A 17,116-nucleotide genomic window follows, 5' to 3' on the forward strand; every position below is an offset into this window, starting at 1 on the left:
GTAGAAACACAACACATTCAGAGAGGAAACACCTTTTTTTTTAAAAAAGACAAAGTTGTGACATCATAATTGCTTTTAAGTTTTAAAATGAGTTTTTCTCATTGATTTATATATTTATTTATGTAGGCCTATTTATTTATGTATGAATGCATGTGTGTATGTATCAGTGCATGTACATATGTATGGATGGATGTTTTTATTTGTTTATCTCATTATAAAATCCTACACTTTGACTTTTTTTTGCATTGTTAATTTAATGTTTCAAACTGATGAAGCCATGTATTCTTTTATTACCATTTGCTCTCAGCTGCATGCATTGTATGGCTGTACCTAAGTTCTCCCTCAATGCATTTTCATAGGTTTTAAATTAAGAAAATAAATATCATTAAACAATGCAATGGTGATGTCCCCTTAAATAAAACTGAAAAATCTGAAATGAATGAAACATTTCCTCTCCGATTTCAGTCACCATCTTCTTCCATCTTTATTACGGACCACCACCACTATCATTTTTACAACTTTCATTTACTCATTTTTTGTGTTTATTTCACATGGCCCACCACCACCGCCGCCTCTATAAATATTGGTTTCCTCTTGCCAAGCTCTATAAATATCTCTAAATGACTATATTTAACTCCTCAGTAAACCAAATCTATTATTTCCTAGAGCATAGTCAAATCACACTGACAAAAGTTTCCGAGCCCATGAAGCCTATCGTACTCAAAGGAATAAATTCCGCTCCCCTGTCCGTTCTCATTTGATTGTGGTTATGCCAGAGCGTCTCTCTCTCTCTCTCTCTCTCTCTCTCTCTCTCTCTCTCTCTCTCTCTCTCTCTCTCTCTCTCTCTCTCTCTCTCTCTCTCTCTGTCTCTCTCTCTATCTCTCTGTCTCTCTTTCCGATGATCATTTTCCGGAATCAAAACCAAATAAGGAGCCTGGGGGTGTTCCCCTTGACACCGGATTCAACCTTTTATGGGTTAAGAAACTCAAACCGGAATTCCTCTTTGATATCAGAGTGTGATTAGATAGAAGATACAATAGATTAAATACAATATATATATATATAATATTTTATATGAAGGTTAATTAATGAGTTGTTTGGGTGCACACTGTGATGTGTTTTGTTTTTAAGTCATTTTAAGCTCTTTTATCTTTATTTATCCGCCAGTGGAAAAAGTCTGCTTTGACTGTTCTGCAGCAGCGGGTTCTCCACTCCACTGAGTGATTCCCTTTGAAATCGTCACGGAGCTTCCCAGCCAATCAGCAGCCGTTGCGCCTCTGTTTGCCCTGCCTTTTCACTCCATATTTGGTTAGTGACGTAGAGTTGTATTCACAAGGTTCCCCATATACATCCTCCACCAGGCCCGCCGGTCGCAATAACAGTAACTTTGACACTGTGTTAACTTTGTCACCATAGAGCGCATGAAGCGTACCAGAAACACAGAGCTCATCCTATCACACTGTCTGTCTGACTGACAGAGGTGACCCAAGCGTGGCAGGGTTACTACACACAGTTATTCATCTCAACCTTTGGAGAGAGACAAAAACAGAAAGAGAGAGAAACAAGAAGAAGGAGAGCGAGCAGACGCGGCAGTGTTTTCTCCACAATGACGGCTAAAACTCTGGAGAAAGTGCCGGTGAATCTCGGGGGCTTCGTGCATCCTGTAGCCGACAGTGTGTACTCGGTGGATGACATCGCCTCCAGCTTGCCGACCTCTGTGGCAATCTTCCCCAACACAGACTTAGGAGCACATTACGACCAGCTTAACGTGACAGCAGGTAAGATGAGAGACTGATGCTTTCATATTTTTGGAGCGCATGTTGAAGAAAGAAGTTAACTTTCGGTTTATTTCACTCGTTTGAAATGTATCTCCAAATCATTTTACAAGCTGCTTCATTTAGTAAAAAAAAAAAGAACATTTCATTTTTAATGTCACAATATTCTCTGACTTTCCTTTTAATGGCATTGACTGGCATTAGAGTGCGTAATGGAACAGAGACTCTGCGGCTTTCACTCTTAAAACACACTTTCCTGTCTGTGTGTACTCTTTCATTAATGACCTGTGTTGTTTCTTTCTCTTCAGATGGCTTGATGAGTGCAGACATGAGTTTAGAGAAGCGCTCTCTGGACCTCTCCTCCTACTCCAGCGGCTTCTCTCAGCCCGCGCCCCACCGCAACCAGACCTTCACCTACATGGGAAAGTTCTCCATCGATTCACAGTATCCCAGTAACTGGAACCCCGAGGGAGTGATCAACATCGTCTCGGGCATCTTCAACATGGCCCAGCCGCCTCCTCCTCCTCCTCCTCCCTCTTCCTCAGCGTCCTCCTCCCCGGCATCGTCAGGATCTCCCAATCACTTCTCCAACGGAAATTTGAGTTGCACCATGGCGCATCAGAGCCAGGCAGAGATGGACCACCATCACCATCTGTACTCATCCCCGCCTCCCTACTCCACTTCTGGCTGCGGGGATGTGTACCAGGACCCCTCTGCGTTTCTGTCCACCTCCACCTGCCCCATCTCCTCTTACCCGCCACCCTCCTACTCTTCTCCCAAGCAGCCAGGGAGCTCAGACGCGCTTTTCCCCCTCATCCCAGATTACCCGGGCTTCTTCCAGCCGGCTTGCCAACGAGACATGCACACAGCAGGTATCCAAGACCGGAAACCGTTCGGTACATGTCCACTCGACACATTCCGAGTCCCTCCACCCCTGACCCCCCTGAACACTATCAGGAACTTTACACTGGGGGGTCCGGGTAGCGGTGGCTCAGAGGTAGGGCCGCCGAGGATGCCCTCTGCATACAGCCCACAGAACCTTCCTCTGAGGCCGATCCTGCGGCCCAGAAAGTACCCGAACAGACCCAGCAAGACGCCCATCCACGAGCGACCATATCCCTGTCCCGCAGAGGGTTGCGACCGGAGGTTTTCCCGCTCTGATGAACTGACCAGACACATCCGCATCCACACTGGACACAAGCCATTCCAGTGCCGGATCTGTATGCGCAACTTCAGCCGCAGCGACCACCTCACCACGCACATCCGCACGCACACGGGAGAGAAGCCGTTCGCCTGCGACTACTGTGGCCGCAAGTTCGCCAGGAGCGACGAAAGGAAGAGACACACTAAAATCCACCTGAGGCAAAAAGAGAGGAAGTCCTCCACTCTCTCTTCTTCGTCCTCCTCTTCATCCAACAGCTCAGCACTGGAGAGGCAGTCTGGCGGCATCAGTGCAACCAACGGGATTTGTTCATAGTTGGAAAAGTTTGTTGTCACCATGGCTGCTCGAGTCACACTAACCCCTAAAAAGAAAAGAACTCTCAAATAACGATTGTGAAACAGTTGTGAACTAAAGACAGTGGCCTAAATATCAGGATGAGGAGAAACAAGAGCTTGCACGGTGCGCGCAGCTGTGCAGTTGTGCGCAATTACGCACATAAACCTAATCCTGCTCCAGAACTGAAAAGAAAGGCGGATACGAATGCACTTTGCCTGCACAGTCTACTGAACATACACGTAAATATAGCCATTCATTCATTAGAATATACAAGGACGGTTGTAATATAAAGGGGAACGGTTCCAATGTGAAATAACTGCAATAACGTTTTAAAAAGAATACTGTGTTTAAGTTATTGAATTGACAAAGTGTTCATTCTAACATGTTTGTTGATGACTATATTTCCCCTTTAGTGCCTTGCTGTGTGTGTTTTTGTACACTGACTGATTCAAGGACGCTTCTAATGCAATGTATATTTGTCCTTTAATATGTAAAGTTGGAAGACATTCTATTTTTGTACACATTTCGTCTCGTGTAACTCCAAGTGTTAAGCAACTGTGGTTCACGTGTAAAAACAATGTTGAAGTGTAAATATGTTGAACTCATACCGACCTGACATTTTTATTGTGATGTGTGTTTTGAGACTTATTAAATGTATAAGAAGGATAAACACATGCTGTATCAGTTTGGTTTATTACTCATAACGAAAGCACAACACAGACAGGCATGCAGTGACAACCCATGATGCGTTCATGGAACCCAAGAGTCGCTGTGAAAGTGTGAAAGTGTGAAAGTGGGGAAGACAATTCTTTTATCTGCATTTATAAGAAGAAAAAAAAAAAGACTTGTAAAGATGTTGATGTTGGAAATTTTTATCGGGTAAATCCCACGTTGCGTCATGCACGGCTTGTCTGACTCAGAGTTTTCACCCACTCGTTTTTTATTTAGGTGTCACAGCAGGTTATAAACAAGCTGTGTATGGAAATCTAGTATGCAAATAGTTTGTTTGCAAAAAAAAGAACAAGTCCGGGTTTGTCTCAGTATTTATTCTTTAAACAATATATGTTAAAAAAATAAATAAATAAAAAAAATCGGTTGACCCCAATCAAAAGAAGATGATCAAGTCTTCATTTCCAACTATTTCTAATGCAGTGTGGCTTATTTCTATTAAAACAAGAAAAAGAGTATATTTTACACTTCAATTCAGGCCGGACTGTAAGGATTTTAGAAATACTCATGTGTCCAAGTATCCCCAAATGCGCTCCATACACTTTAACCTTTTTAATATTTTCTTTAAATTTGATATCCCAGTATGATGTTTAAATGTTTTCTCCACTCTCTAAAACTTTGGTGGAGAAACTGAATCCTTTATGTATGTCCCCCCCCCCCCCCCCCCCACTTCATCTTTTTTTCTTGACTTAAACATATTCTATAATATAATGATTCTAAACATATTGGAACAGGAATGTAAACTCGTGGCACTTTGCTAAAAACCTACAAATTTACAGAAGACACACAGAGGATACAACTGCAGCTTCCTCTGCCTCAACTGTGATATTGTGTGTGTCTCAAATTAGATTTTATATAAGTAAACACTTATTCTAAACATGCTGTTCACATACAGTGGAAATTGTATATATTTTACCTTGAGAGATAATAGAAATGAGCTGCTCATTGTTCCAAACTTTTACAAGCTGCTTAAAAAGAAAATATTTGATTAGCAAATTAATATTTGAGTGTGTGTACGTGTACGTGTGTGTGTGTTTTGATGTTGTCTATATCAATGTCTGTATCTTTTATGACTCACACCTCAACAGTGGGCAGTTTGTGGTCTCCTGTTTTCATTCTATTATCTAAACATCTGAATATTAATAAACAGCAGGATGTGGTTCTCATAGAAGAATCATGCATGGTGCTTTACCTTTGTGCATTTAAAGTTCATTACAGCACAGTATCATGTTAATGAGTATGTAGTGATGCTGTAGATTAAACTTGACTTTATACACAAAACAGAAGCATCTTCTATTTTGCGGACTATTCAAAACCGTCAGTTTGCTGCGTTCTCTTTTCTGAAGTGAATTGATAAGGAATCAAAGAAAAAGGCCTGAAGGTTTAGATGTGTTATATTATTATTACATTTCACTGCGTATCATCAGAGCTTCAGTTTGAATATACATTTTTATTGAAACTCCAGCTGTGTTTCACATGAACAATCATTTAATGAGTCATTCCTCATGACAGGTTATTCCATTTTTACACAGTCATTATGCTGAATGGTCATAATGGACTAACACTGGTTGCATACTGTATGGATAAATAATATCACTGCCACTCTACTATAGAAAAGTTATAGTATGTTCCATAGTTCCATCAGGACTTTCACTTTCATCTGTGGACACTGTTTGATATTAAAGTCAGTGTCAGACTCATGTTGAAAACGGTAGGGAGCAGAATCATTAGAGTCCAGGTAAAATAAACTGTGGTGAGGATGTTAACATCACATGAAAAGTGGCTTTTTTCCCCATCAGGTATTGGGATATTGTGAAGGTGACACTAGATGTGGTGATCCAGTGAACCATTCATCCTGAAAACATTACAGGAAGAAGGTAAAGAAAGCAGTCTGTATAGTATGTGATGGTTGAAAGTCACTTTTTATTAGGTTTTAAGTTCATATAATGTGACGCCAGTTGAAGTGACGACGGCAAATGTCAAATACAACTAATAATATATAATGTATCACATTTTTATAATCACAGCAGTTTAATTATCTGACGTTTGCTAGATTTTATTAAATCAGATTCTGATAGGACGCTACAGTGTTGCACCTACATATGCTCATAGAGTGTATGTGACACAGACACACTGTTCAGAGGAGCTGGAAGAATGAGAGAAATAGCACTAAATACAAACTTAAGTATTTGCTATTAATTATGTTTGACATCTTTCAGAGGCATTGGACTCACAATTTGAAAAAAAACATCTTTATACTAAAGCCACAGGAAAAAATATAACATATATATATATATGTCACAAGAATCTTACATTAAAATACAACTGAAAATTTAAATTGAAAATACAGGCTTCTTCTCCCATGTTTGAACTTCTCTTGCTTCTATTTCCACATTCCATCTGAAGGTAATATTGTGTGTGTAATTTCAAGTTAGTATAATTTTATCAATTAACGATGAGGAATTCCTGACTTGATTATTTCAGCCTTTGGTTCATGTGTACAGATGTGTTTTCATATTGTGAATTTACAGGCTGATTAAGCTCTGTGCATTTTTATCGGGTCAATTGCATAAAAAATAAAGACACTGTGTCGCTTTGCAGTTGTTGGAAGACGTATAGTTTTAGACATTTGTCACACATCCATGACCTGTCTCTGTCCCGCTGGCACTGACATGAACAAGATTTTGATCTCGTGTATTTCCCCCCCCCAAAAAAAAGTGCCAGTGCCTTTTGAGCAGCAGCGGCGGTGAAGCCTGTGGTTATCTGTAACATCTTTATTCTTCTGACGCCAACAGTGACCACATAACAAGTGACAGATACTGTAGACAGTCATGGATTTAACAAAGAACGCCACTGTTCTTCACCCTCTTCTCTCCTCCCTCGCTCACTGTCCTATAGGCTGAGTTGTTTTATGGTTCATGATAGGCAGCGTGTGCGTTTATCTTACCATCTTACTGAATGATCATTTTATTAATGTACCTGCCTGACCAGGATAAAATAAGCTAAAGAAGAGCATGTCTGTGGTGATTGTGACAGCGATGACAGAACGTTACACATATCTGACATCTCTACTAGAAGCTGCAGACAAATGGCTTTTCTTGTTCCAGCTGCACCACAAGTATTTCTGGTACTGATAGACTGGACTGATAGACTTTACACTGGAAATTGAGGATAATTGCATTTAATGTGAGCCACAGCTTGTGAGCTGGCTGATAGGGTCACAGTCAGCACAGTGACAGTATGATACAAGAAAAAATAATTAAAACCGAGCAAACAAATGTTGTGTCTCTTTAAGGACATGCAGCTGTCGGAAGGTTCCACAGTTGATTTCCAGTGCAGCCTTCACACATCTAAATATTTGTTAAATATTAACCTTTAAACAGATTTCACTAAATCAAGTTAGAGCCTAACCACACACTAACGGTTGCAACCACAAATCCTCCATTGTGCTGGGTCAGTGTGGGAGAAGGCTTGGCCTGTCCGGACGTTGACCTTTTTCCCATCATTTCTTCGAAGCCGTCTCTGTCTGAGTTGGACTGTGTTTGAGGGTCATTGTCCTGCTGGGAGGTGAATCCTCTCTCAGTCTGCAGGCTTTTTTTTTACTCTCTATCTTCTCAAGTGTCAGTACTGAGAGACTCATGTAGAGACTCATACCAACAGCATTATTCATTATGATGATTTTTCTCCTATACATACATACACTGGAAGCAATGTGGAGTTCTTTGTTTTGATCGACATTTTTTACAATGCAGCTTTTTAAAGACAGCATTTTCTATTGTTAAATATGATATATTCACCTATTTTACATTAGACTCCAATGTATCAGTATTTGCATTAACCCTTACATGCTGTTCAGGATCAAATTTGACCCATTTTGACATTAGAGAGCAGTATAAACACCATATACTGCTATTTTTAAGCCTTAAATTTGACAACGTCTCCTTATGTAACCCAGAATATACAAAAGTGGAAATATTTTAGCTTCTTAAAAACATTTGTATGCAGCTGATGTACATTTTTGTTGAGTGTTTGACCCATATTGAATTAAAACATCCATAAATGACTGTTGCATTCTTCACATTTAATAGAATTCATTGAACTCGTCTTGTTCACGTGATTGTAAAGTTTGATTATCCATAAACAAAAAGTATAAAAACTGAAGAATGAAGTATCTCTGCTCTCTGAAAGCTTCCTTAATGATGAATTACTTACCTGAGACCGATGAGGCGTTCATTAATCATTTGATAGAATGTGGATACGTCTGAATACGAACAGAATGTGAGGTTTAAAGGGGACATCTCATGCTTTTTGTGATTTTTTTTATTTATACTGTCGTGATGTTGGATGTCAAACACAGTCTAAGTTCCAAACCTTGATGTGAACATTTGTAACATACGCTGCCTTCTTCCTCCTCATGATGACATCAGATTGTTCAGGAATGGGGTCCAGATTGGATTTTGGGTCAAATGTGTACGGATGGACTTGACAAGTTGACATTTCAGGTAAAGAACGACAAAATAAAAGCATAGACCCATTGGTTCTGAATGAAGTTATAAATACGATTTTTTATACTTATTGTCCATCTAGGCATATGACGGTAATTATGTGAATGTCTGGAACTGTGTAGGAGAACATGTTTTAATGAGTGTGTATGATAAATCTTTCTTTTGATATATTCATATATCTTGAGTTCCATGTTTAGGCAGTGTACTGATCTGTGTTTTTACACAATGAGCATAAAGTGATCTTAAAAGGGAGTTCTTCCTTGCCACTGACACATTTGTACTGTAATGCAGCCTTTATAAGCAGGAAATGACAACACTTATTCCATATTACCATTTTACAATATTAAAAATCTAAGATGATATCTATAAAATATCACAATATGGATATAATATCTATATACTGTCCAGCCCTATGGTCTAGACCTGCTCTATATGAATGTGCCTTGAGATGACTTTTGTTGTGATTTGGCGCTATATAAATAAAGATTGATTGATTGAATCTTGAAACTTGAATAAATCTTTAAAAACAGATCACACATCTATAGCGCACCTTGGAATTCTTATCTCAGCTCAAGGGCCACTTACTAGCTTTTTCCTCCACATCTTTTTAAGTCTTTCTCAGCAGATGCGGTTTGCTTTCGTGTCATCACATGATCAAAGTATGGAAGCTGGGAAATGAGTAAAACAGGTGGTCGTATGAGGGAGGGGAGGCTAACACTGAAGCTATCTCTATGGAAACGGTTCAAACTCCATCTGATGCTGAACGCTCTGGAAGAAGCTAGTAGGTGGACCTTGAGTTAAAAAAGATATTAATGTTTTTTTTTTTTTTACATGCTCTGTTATTTCCCAAACAGCTACTCACTTTAGTTTTAACTCAAACAGGAGGAAACACTACATTTATCAGGGACTATTTTTATTGGCTGATGAATCCACATTTGGTGCTCCAGTGAGTATTTCTGGCAGCAGGATGGTGTGTGTGTGGGACTGAGTAAACATAAACTACAGTGTGTGTGTGTGTGTGTGTGTGTGTGTGTGTGTGTGTGTGTGTGTGTGTGTGTGTGTGTGTGTGTGTGTGTGTGTGTGTGTGTGTGTGTGTGTGTGTGTGTGTGTGTGTTTGTGTGTGATAGTAATGAAGGAACATGTCATCCATTGCAACAGTGTGGCTCATTGATGTGTTTTTAATAGTTTTTGGACAACAACAGACAGAAATGAGATATATATATATATATATGAGGCTTTAATACACATACAATACTTGTTAGTACATCAGTTCATTCTTGGTCATGTGATTCGTCAATCAGCAAAATACAGACTATAACTATATTTATCCTATACATGTACATTGTTGTAGATTGGTCAGTTACAAGTTAAAAACCAGCTAGATATCCATCATCCAATATTTCCTTTAGATTCACTGTAGTAGAAAATACGCAGCACTGACACATCCTGAGTCTTATTTTCATAGTTTTGGTCATAATTCTACTCCAGCTTAATGAGTGAGGGTTGTTTTTTGGGTTGTTTTTTTTTTTTTTTTTACAGTGGTGAATATGGGATACAAACAATTATACAGCTTTCAAACAAGTGATTCATACCATTATTATCATTTATGAGTGAAAATGAGTCTGAATGTACCTCAAACATCCATCATTTTCATTGTAGGAGACATTTTTAGCTCAGCCTCTCCATCGATCAACAGACACACACACCTGAATATGGTTTCCAGCACTATGTGTCACCACCACAGTATTAATAAAAAAAAAAATGTTTTTTTTTTTATTTTTTTTTTTCAAAAGCACAGGATGATAAGTAACATTAGTGTTGGCTGAATCCTGCTTATCCAAATTCATCACCCTGGTAAACATGATGGTTCACCAGTATGATACTTGAATGGAAGTGAGTAGGCCTGTCACAATAATTACATTATCAACTTATCATACAATAACAATATCAGCATCATCATGCCTTTATATGGACTTATCGTATGATGCATGGACATGACCTTTGACCTCAGTCACACTTCACATTAGCAGCTAAGATGCTATGTGTAGCACCCATCCTCCAATCCCCCCCCCCCTACATTATTATGCTACTATATTATCATTATATCAGTGGTGTAAAATTATTATTATTTCTGAGACAATATATCGTCCAATAAAAGTAGTTATAGTGACAGGTCTAAAGCTGAGCCATTGTTAATGTATCAGATCAACTTTTGCTATAAGTCAGAATTTCGGCTGTGAAACTGGACTGTTCAGGGTGAGTGTATCGATCAGGCTGAGACACGTGTCATTAATTACATCTGTATGTTTCCTTCAGATCACCTGTGAAAGATGCTTCACTTCATAAAGACTGGAAAACCAAAAACATGCCTTTATAATAGTGAAACTGACAAAATGTTACTATTTTAACTTATTCTTAGTGTGTCGACTTTCTTTTTCACATATCAAAAAAAGTCAAAATGTGCATGAAGTTTTGTACAGAGGTACAGAGGTTGTTGTATTGAACATGACTGATTCTTAGATAAAGAATGATAGAGGACTTGTGTTATCAGACAGCATGAAATTAAATATTCCATGATGATTCCCATCTGTTTTTTTTATTGGTCCACATACTGTACATTCAACATCAGTAACAGAATCATTGTGACACTGACACAGAGAGCTGTGTGGAGTCGAGTGTGTGCGTGAGCCGAGGCAGGCTGGAGATAATAAGCCGTAAGCTACAGTTAACTAACATACAGAGTGGAATGATTATATCATAGCTACATTTTTAAAGTTAGTGAAAGAAAGTAAGTGAAGAAAGTGTGTTGGCTGTATCCCAGCAACATATACTGTCTGGACTGAGTTTTAATGATGCATCACATACACCATAAACACCCTGGATTGAGCTGTAATAATGGAATAATACATCAGAAACTGCTGATCAGCTTTTTTTTTAGCAGTAAAGTCCAGACCTGTATATGAAACATGTGGAATAACTCAAACACACACAAACAAATAAAGTGTATATTAATGTAGTGTGTGCACTTTGGAAGAAGAAAGGAGTGTATAGGATAGAAAATGGCACTCTTAATAAGTGTACATTCAATATTCACAAATAAGGCAGGTATGACTCGAGTTACAGGCTTTGGCATTAAGACGCGTCACGATCTGGAAGTCCTCTGCAGCGGAGTGAAGAAGAAGAAGAATGCGGAGCAGGCCTCACACAACCTCACACAGCACGGATCCTAATGACACTCCATCATTCACATAACATTTGGCTGATGACATTCATGTGTGCACGAGGCAACGTAATGGTCCGAGGCAAAAAATAAAACACCATATTTGGGAATGTGAATTCCTTTGTCGACAACCCCCCCCCCCCCAGTTCAGATTAGATTATTTAAGGTTTGTGGAAGGCGGTTCAGTGGTCTGTACGCTGTGTTGGGTGTCTGTGAGGTCGAAGCTGTGACCCCCGATTCCCCTTTTGCCCTGCAGTAGCATCCTTGGGCAAGGCACTCTCTCCCTTTGAGTTCCAGGTAATAAATACCCAAATATTTGACTTCCCAATGCAAAAAATAGAAACTCCACATGTGGATGGATGGATGTTGTATACTGCAGTGTGGCCCCTGTGGTCAGACCGTATTCAGAAAGAGACTACAGGGCCTGGGTAGGGTTCCCCTCCGCACCAGAAGTCCTCCGGTTGAGGGACTTCTAGCAGCCACATCTCCTCCTGCTCGTTCTTTTCTTCCTGCTTCTCCTGGTCGTCTCCCTTCCCGTCCGTCTCCCCCTCGTCCACAGTTTGCAGCACTCTGTAATAGTGACAGTCCCGGCCGTCGTCCGGGTTGTACGGCGGCCCCAGGATGTCCAGGAAAGCGGCCGGCCCTTCGACCGCGTCGATCTGGTGCAGGTTGTCCCTTACGGGGGGTGAGGAGGCACGGCCCGCTGGTCTCTGAGTACTCGACCACGGAGCGCAGCACAGAGCGCCGCAGGGAGGACGTCTGGCACGAGGACACGGGAGGGTCGAAACGAGGCGGCGGGGCGCCGACGGTCAGGTCGTTCTCCAGCTTGTCGAAACAGCGGACGCTCACTTTACCGTAGAGAACCTGAAAGACATAGACACACAGAAACAGAGGATATGATGCAGGAAGAGGTAGAAGAAGTCTTGTAGCACTATAAAGAAAATGTATCTTATTTATTATTATTGTATGGATGATGTGTCCTGATGTCAACAATAAGCTGCTATTGGTCGGATCACAAGCTGAAGTTGTGTATATTCAACTGTGAACATATAATATTAACATGCAGCTTAAAATAAACAATACATTAAATAAGATTGACGGATTTTAGTATCAGTTGGATGATTTATGAATATAAACATGGCCATTTTAGATCATTTATTTCCCATTTTAGACTTGAGGAGGTTAGTGTACAAGACATATTTCTCATTATTCCAACCTGTCACTCATGACAAAAATGTATTTTACTTATAAATGTTCAAAAGATAGAGATATTCTATAGACTCTCGAGGTAAAACTGTGCTTAGTATCTATTGTTGGCCTCTTTTCTTATGTGTGCAGTTTATTATGGTCTGGTTTTTGTGTAGTCTGTGGTACATGAGCCTCATTCTAACATCCTAACACAGTCAGCTGATTGAATGAACTTAAATTAACTATTATTAATAAACAAACCCAATGTGCATATATTCATTTAAGAGGAAGACTGACACCTGAGAACAGCCAGAAACAATCCAAACAGACCCAAAGCATCATTAGACCTGATCCCAAATGGAGTAGACACACACTGAAAATAAACTGTTAAACTCAGGTTCAGGATCAGGTCTGTGATACTAGGAACAGAGTAGACCTGTGAAGACTTGCATGCCTTTAGAACTGATTTTTAGTTTTCAGTGATCATTAGGTCTGGTATCAGCACTCGATATCGACTGAAATAAATCAATACCAAGTAGTATGGAAACGTCTCCCATCAAACGATACCTGCAATCGATCCTTTTTGCACCCAGAGCTAAAAAATATGAGTATTTGTATGGACTTCCTAACAGCCAATCAATGCAAGTGTTCTTCAATTTAATGCGACATGTGATTGGCCCACTGCCACAGCAGCTACAACCTGTCTGTGGTGGTGAAGTCATGGTGAATTTGAGTTAGCGTGATTAGCAGTTCAGCAGCCAAGATGCCACCTAAACACTCTAAAGTGTGAAGACTCTAAACTAATGTAGTACTCAGTTGGTATCAGTGTCACTTTAAAGGTAGGATTGGTACTGGTATAGTATGTTTTGAAATGATACACAGCCCTAGTGATCATAAAGCAAAAGGTCATCAGAAACAGCTCTAGTTTTTGTTCAACTATAGAAAAAGTCAGTAGGTTAAAAGCAGCCAATCAGCTAACACTGTATCTTTCTGAACTGACTATTAACCGACATGCATGTTTATCTAAGCACTTACCTACAGTATGTTAATAAAGTCCTGCATGTGTTCTTCTTCTCTTTATTATTACACCTACACTCTTCAACATAAAACTATCTCCTATCTACTGTTTAAATCTAAAGCAGTTTGATGGGAACGTTCCAAACGGACCATTTTTTAAAATCACAAATAAAACTGTTGACCCCCCCCGACTCCTGCTGCAGGCACACGCTGACCAACAACATGTGTTTTGTTTGAGGGAACACACAGAACTGTGTCCATGCTGGAGTGCCACAATGAGATGACGCAGGGATTGTGATTATGTGTCCTTGGGGGGGGGGGGGGGGGGGGGGGGGGGGGCACAAACAAGTATCACATCAATGATTTGATACTATTATGAATCAGTTTATAGTTTTACAGCGTTTCAGTCAGGCAAGTAAAACTGTCACACATTCTCTGCTTCCAGCTTCTCATATGAGTCAGTTTTTTAAAACGTTTTTTGATGTTTTTTAGACCGAATCAATGATTTAAGAAAATCCGTTGTGAATGAATAGATACTGAATATTCAGCAGTAGCCCCAATTGGAATGAACAGTGTCAGAAACTGTGCGGATGTTGATGCATTGATCCTATTTCTGACTCCAATTTCCAGATTGTGGTTTATGGCTTATATGAGTGTCCTTAAATTCAGTCCAAGTGCTCTTTTTGATTTTTCCTTTTTTTTTTTTTTAAATCTATACAGCTCACTGTGTGGAGCTGATTCTTCTAGGAGTACTATAACAATAAGTGTACACATCATAGTCTACACATCACCTCAGTACAGGTGGAGAGATCCAAATACCAACATCTTTTTTCAATGAGAACAGTCCTGATCTGTTTACTAAGATCTACAAGTGCATCATACAAGTTAAATTAGCTTCAAAATGTACTGTTCATACTGAGCCCTCACCTCTCCACCTCTGTACACCTCTGTATCAATACACAGAAGTATTAAGAGGTCTATTAAGTCCAACGCAATGCTGGAATACTACTCAACTTGTTTTTACTTTACAGCAATTTAATTATACACCGTTTTAATGTGAATATGCACAATAACTTTAATGCAGATCTTAAAACTTCATGTGGACACAGGGTCCTTCTAGATCACATGATCACAGACCTGCTTCTGTCGATATTGTACATCAGTGGTGCAAATGCCTCAACTGATTAACAATTTAATACATGATCAAAACCAACTGACATGCAGTGAACCTGAAGTTTTTGGGGGGGCCATCGGTTTAGTCTTTTTATTCTAGATTCATTGTGCACACTTGTAAAGTAGTAAAGTGGATTGGATTGGATACATCGTGGCTCTGGAGGAATGAAATTTCACTCACACATTTATAATAAAGCCTGACTTTAATAAAAGCTGGTAAACAAGCCCCTGATATCTAACTAATCACTAGTGCATAGCCAGGTTTATGTTCAAGGCATCATCAGCGTACACACAGGGGCCCAGCATGCCATTGGGCCCCTTTGGTTAGTATAAAAGTGCATATATTTATATATTTGTGTTTGTAGAGTGGTGGTTACACATAATAAAAACACGTGCTGTTAAATGAGTGTGAAAAGCAGTGATTGTGTAATGGGAGCCTGGTTATATGTGTAGGCTCAACTCACAGACATCAAATAAAGTTTGATCATTTGTTTCTAATCTGAAAAATGTTGTATGCCCTTTATTAAATGAATATTTGTTGAGGCAGTGAATGATTGAAATATTCTCAATAAGTCATGTCTCAGTCAGTGTAGTAGGATGTAGGCGTTGGCTATGTGTTGTTTCCTAGCTACTGTAGCTTAAGCAAACTCATCATTAGTCACAACACAAATAAAAGAGAGGAAAAGAACAAATGAGAGAGGAGGAGTAAAACACCTTCAGCATCCCGTTCATGCCCGGGTGGTCGTGCAGCGGTATGGAGGCACCGGTCCTGAGCAGGAACACCCCCATGCTGAACACATCCGTCTCGCAGATGTGCATGTAGGTGACCGGGGGGCTCTGGAGCCCCGCTGCCCCGGAGCCAGCTTTGGTTTTCCGGGGAGCAATTTTTAGATCTGCCGCCCTGACCGCGGTCACCAGAGAGATGAGTTCACTCTGTGAGGCTGCAACAGGGTCGTTCTCCCCGTTGACCGATGGGGTCACTCCTTTAAGGGAGATGTACGCTTCCTTTGCTATTTTCTGGATGAGAGGAGTTTTGTTGTCCCGCGGCATTCTGGCTGCTGAGCAAAACTAACGGCTTATCACTGTGAGGCTCTGACACTTCTCCGACGCGGATAAAAAACCGAGTTACAATGACTCTCAACTCCTTTAGTGTTACCTAACGTCGTCCGGAGACCTCGGCTCCACGTTAAAAAAACGATAAAAATGCGACTTTAATAAAAACAAAACGCATTTCTTGGTGATAAAGTGTAATTTCGCCTCCAGATGTGAGCCTCCTTCCAGTCATTTTCCAGTCTCACCTCTTCATCGGCGCTAAACCGAGTCTGCGCACAAAACGCAAAGCAGCATGGGATATGGAGTACGATTACAAATCTAAAAGTGATGTGATTGGAATAAACGTGACCCGCGCAACGCTTCGATATCACATCACGTGACAGGAGTTGGCTCGTGATTTGGCTAGGTTGAGGTTTATGCTGACACATGAAAAACAACAACAGATCAGATGGTGATATAGACGGTGAGACTACATTTCCTAGAAGTCCTGGGAACAGCCGAGGGATGCAGAGGGGAAGGCCAGATAGGCCATTGAACTCCGCAGCCCTCCCCGCCCCCCATCACATCCTCTATCACGTTTTTCTTAAAACTGCCTTCTCCCTTTTACACTGCTTACAATTCAATCTGTGGAATATATATAACAGAACCAGAGTTTGAAATCACCTATGTGTAGCTGTCATTCATTTGATCCACTCCTGTGATGGCTAAAGAGGAATACACCTGTACACATACCTGTTGTTATCCTGCACTACAATAAAGAAGCTATACTGAGATTTTATGCATTGTAAAATGTTCCTAAAGGTCATAAAAGAAACGTTTTTCATCTTTGCTATCATGTGTTAAACAGTACTCACCCTAATAATTGTTCCATTAAAGGAATAGTTCTACATTTTGGGGAATTATGCTTATAAATGAAATAATATGGATTGAGTCAGACTTATATGGAGAAACTATTACT

At 40.1% G+C, this 17,116-nt stretch overlaps 2 protein-coding genes across 2 annotated transcripts; one reads left to right on the forward strand and one right to left on the reverse strand.

The window, feature by feature from the left end:
* The first annotated feature begins 1,492 nt into the window (after positions 1–1,492).
* Positions 1,493–3,933, forward strand: egr2b (early growth response 2b). Its single transcript, XM_062442674.1, has 2 exons — positions 1,493–1,778; positions 2,084–3,933. The coding sequence occupies exons 1-2, from the start codon at positions 1,607–1,609 to the stop codon at positions 3,250–3,252; spliced, it is 1,341 nt and encodes a 446-aa protein (XP_062298658.1). The 5' UTR covers positions 1,493–1,606; the 3' UTR covers positions 3,253–3,933.
* A 7,154-nt stretch (positions 3,934–11,087) lies between these two features.
* Positions 11,088–17,010, reverse strand: adoa (2-aminoethanethiol (cysteamine) dioxygenase a). Its single transcript, XM_062443082.1, is given in 3 exon segments — positions 11,088–12,404; positions 12,406–12,591; positions 15,820–17,010. Coding segments are annotated over 3 exon segments (795 nt in total). The 5' UTR covers positions 16,156–17,010; the 3' UTR covers positions 11,088–12,131.
* Positions 17,011–17,116: the final 106 nt, after the last annotated feature.

The sequence above is a fragment of the Scomber scombrus genome, chromosome 21 (genome assembly GCF_963691925.1).
Source record: "Scomber scombrus chromosome 21, fScoSco1.1, whole genome shotgun sequence".
NCBI lineage: Eukaryota > Metazoa > Chordata > Actinopteri > Scombriformes > Scombridae > Scomber > Scomber scombrus.

Coding starts and splice junctions, on each gene's coding strand:
- egr2b (XM_062442674.1), top strand. CDS start 1,607: ATGACGGCTAAAACTCTGGAGAAAGTGCCGGTGAATCTCGGGGGCTTC. Junction 1,779..2,083: donor CCAGCTTAACGTGACAGCAG/GTAAGATGAGAG, acceptor CTTTCTCTTCAG/ATGGCTTGATGAGTGCAGAC.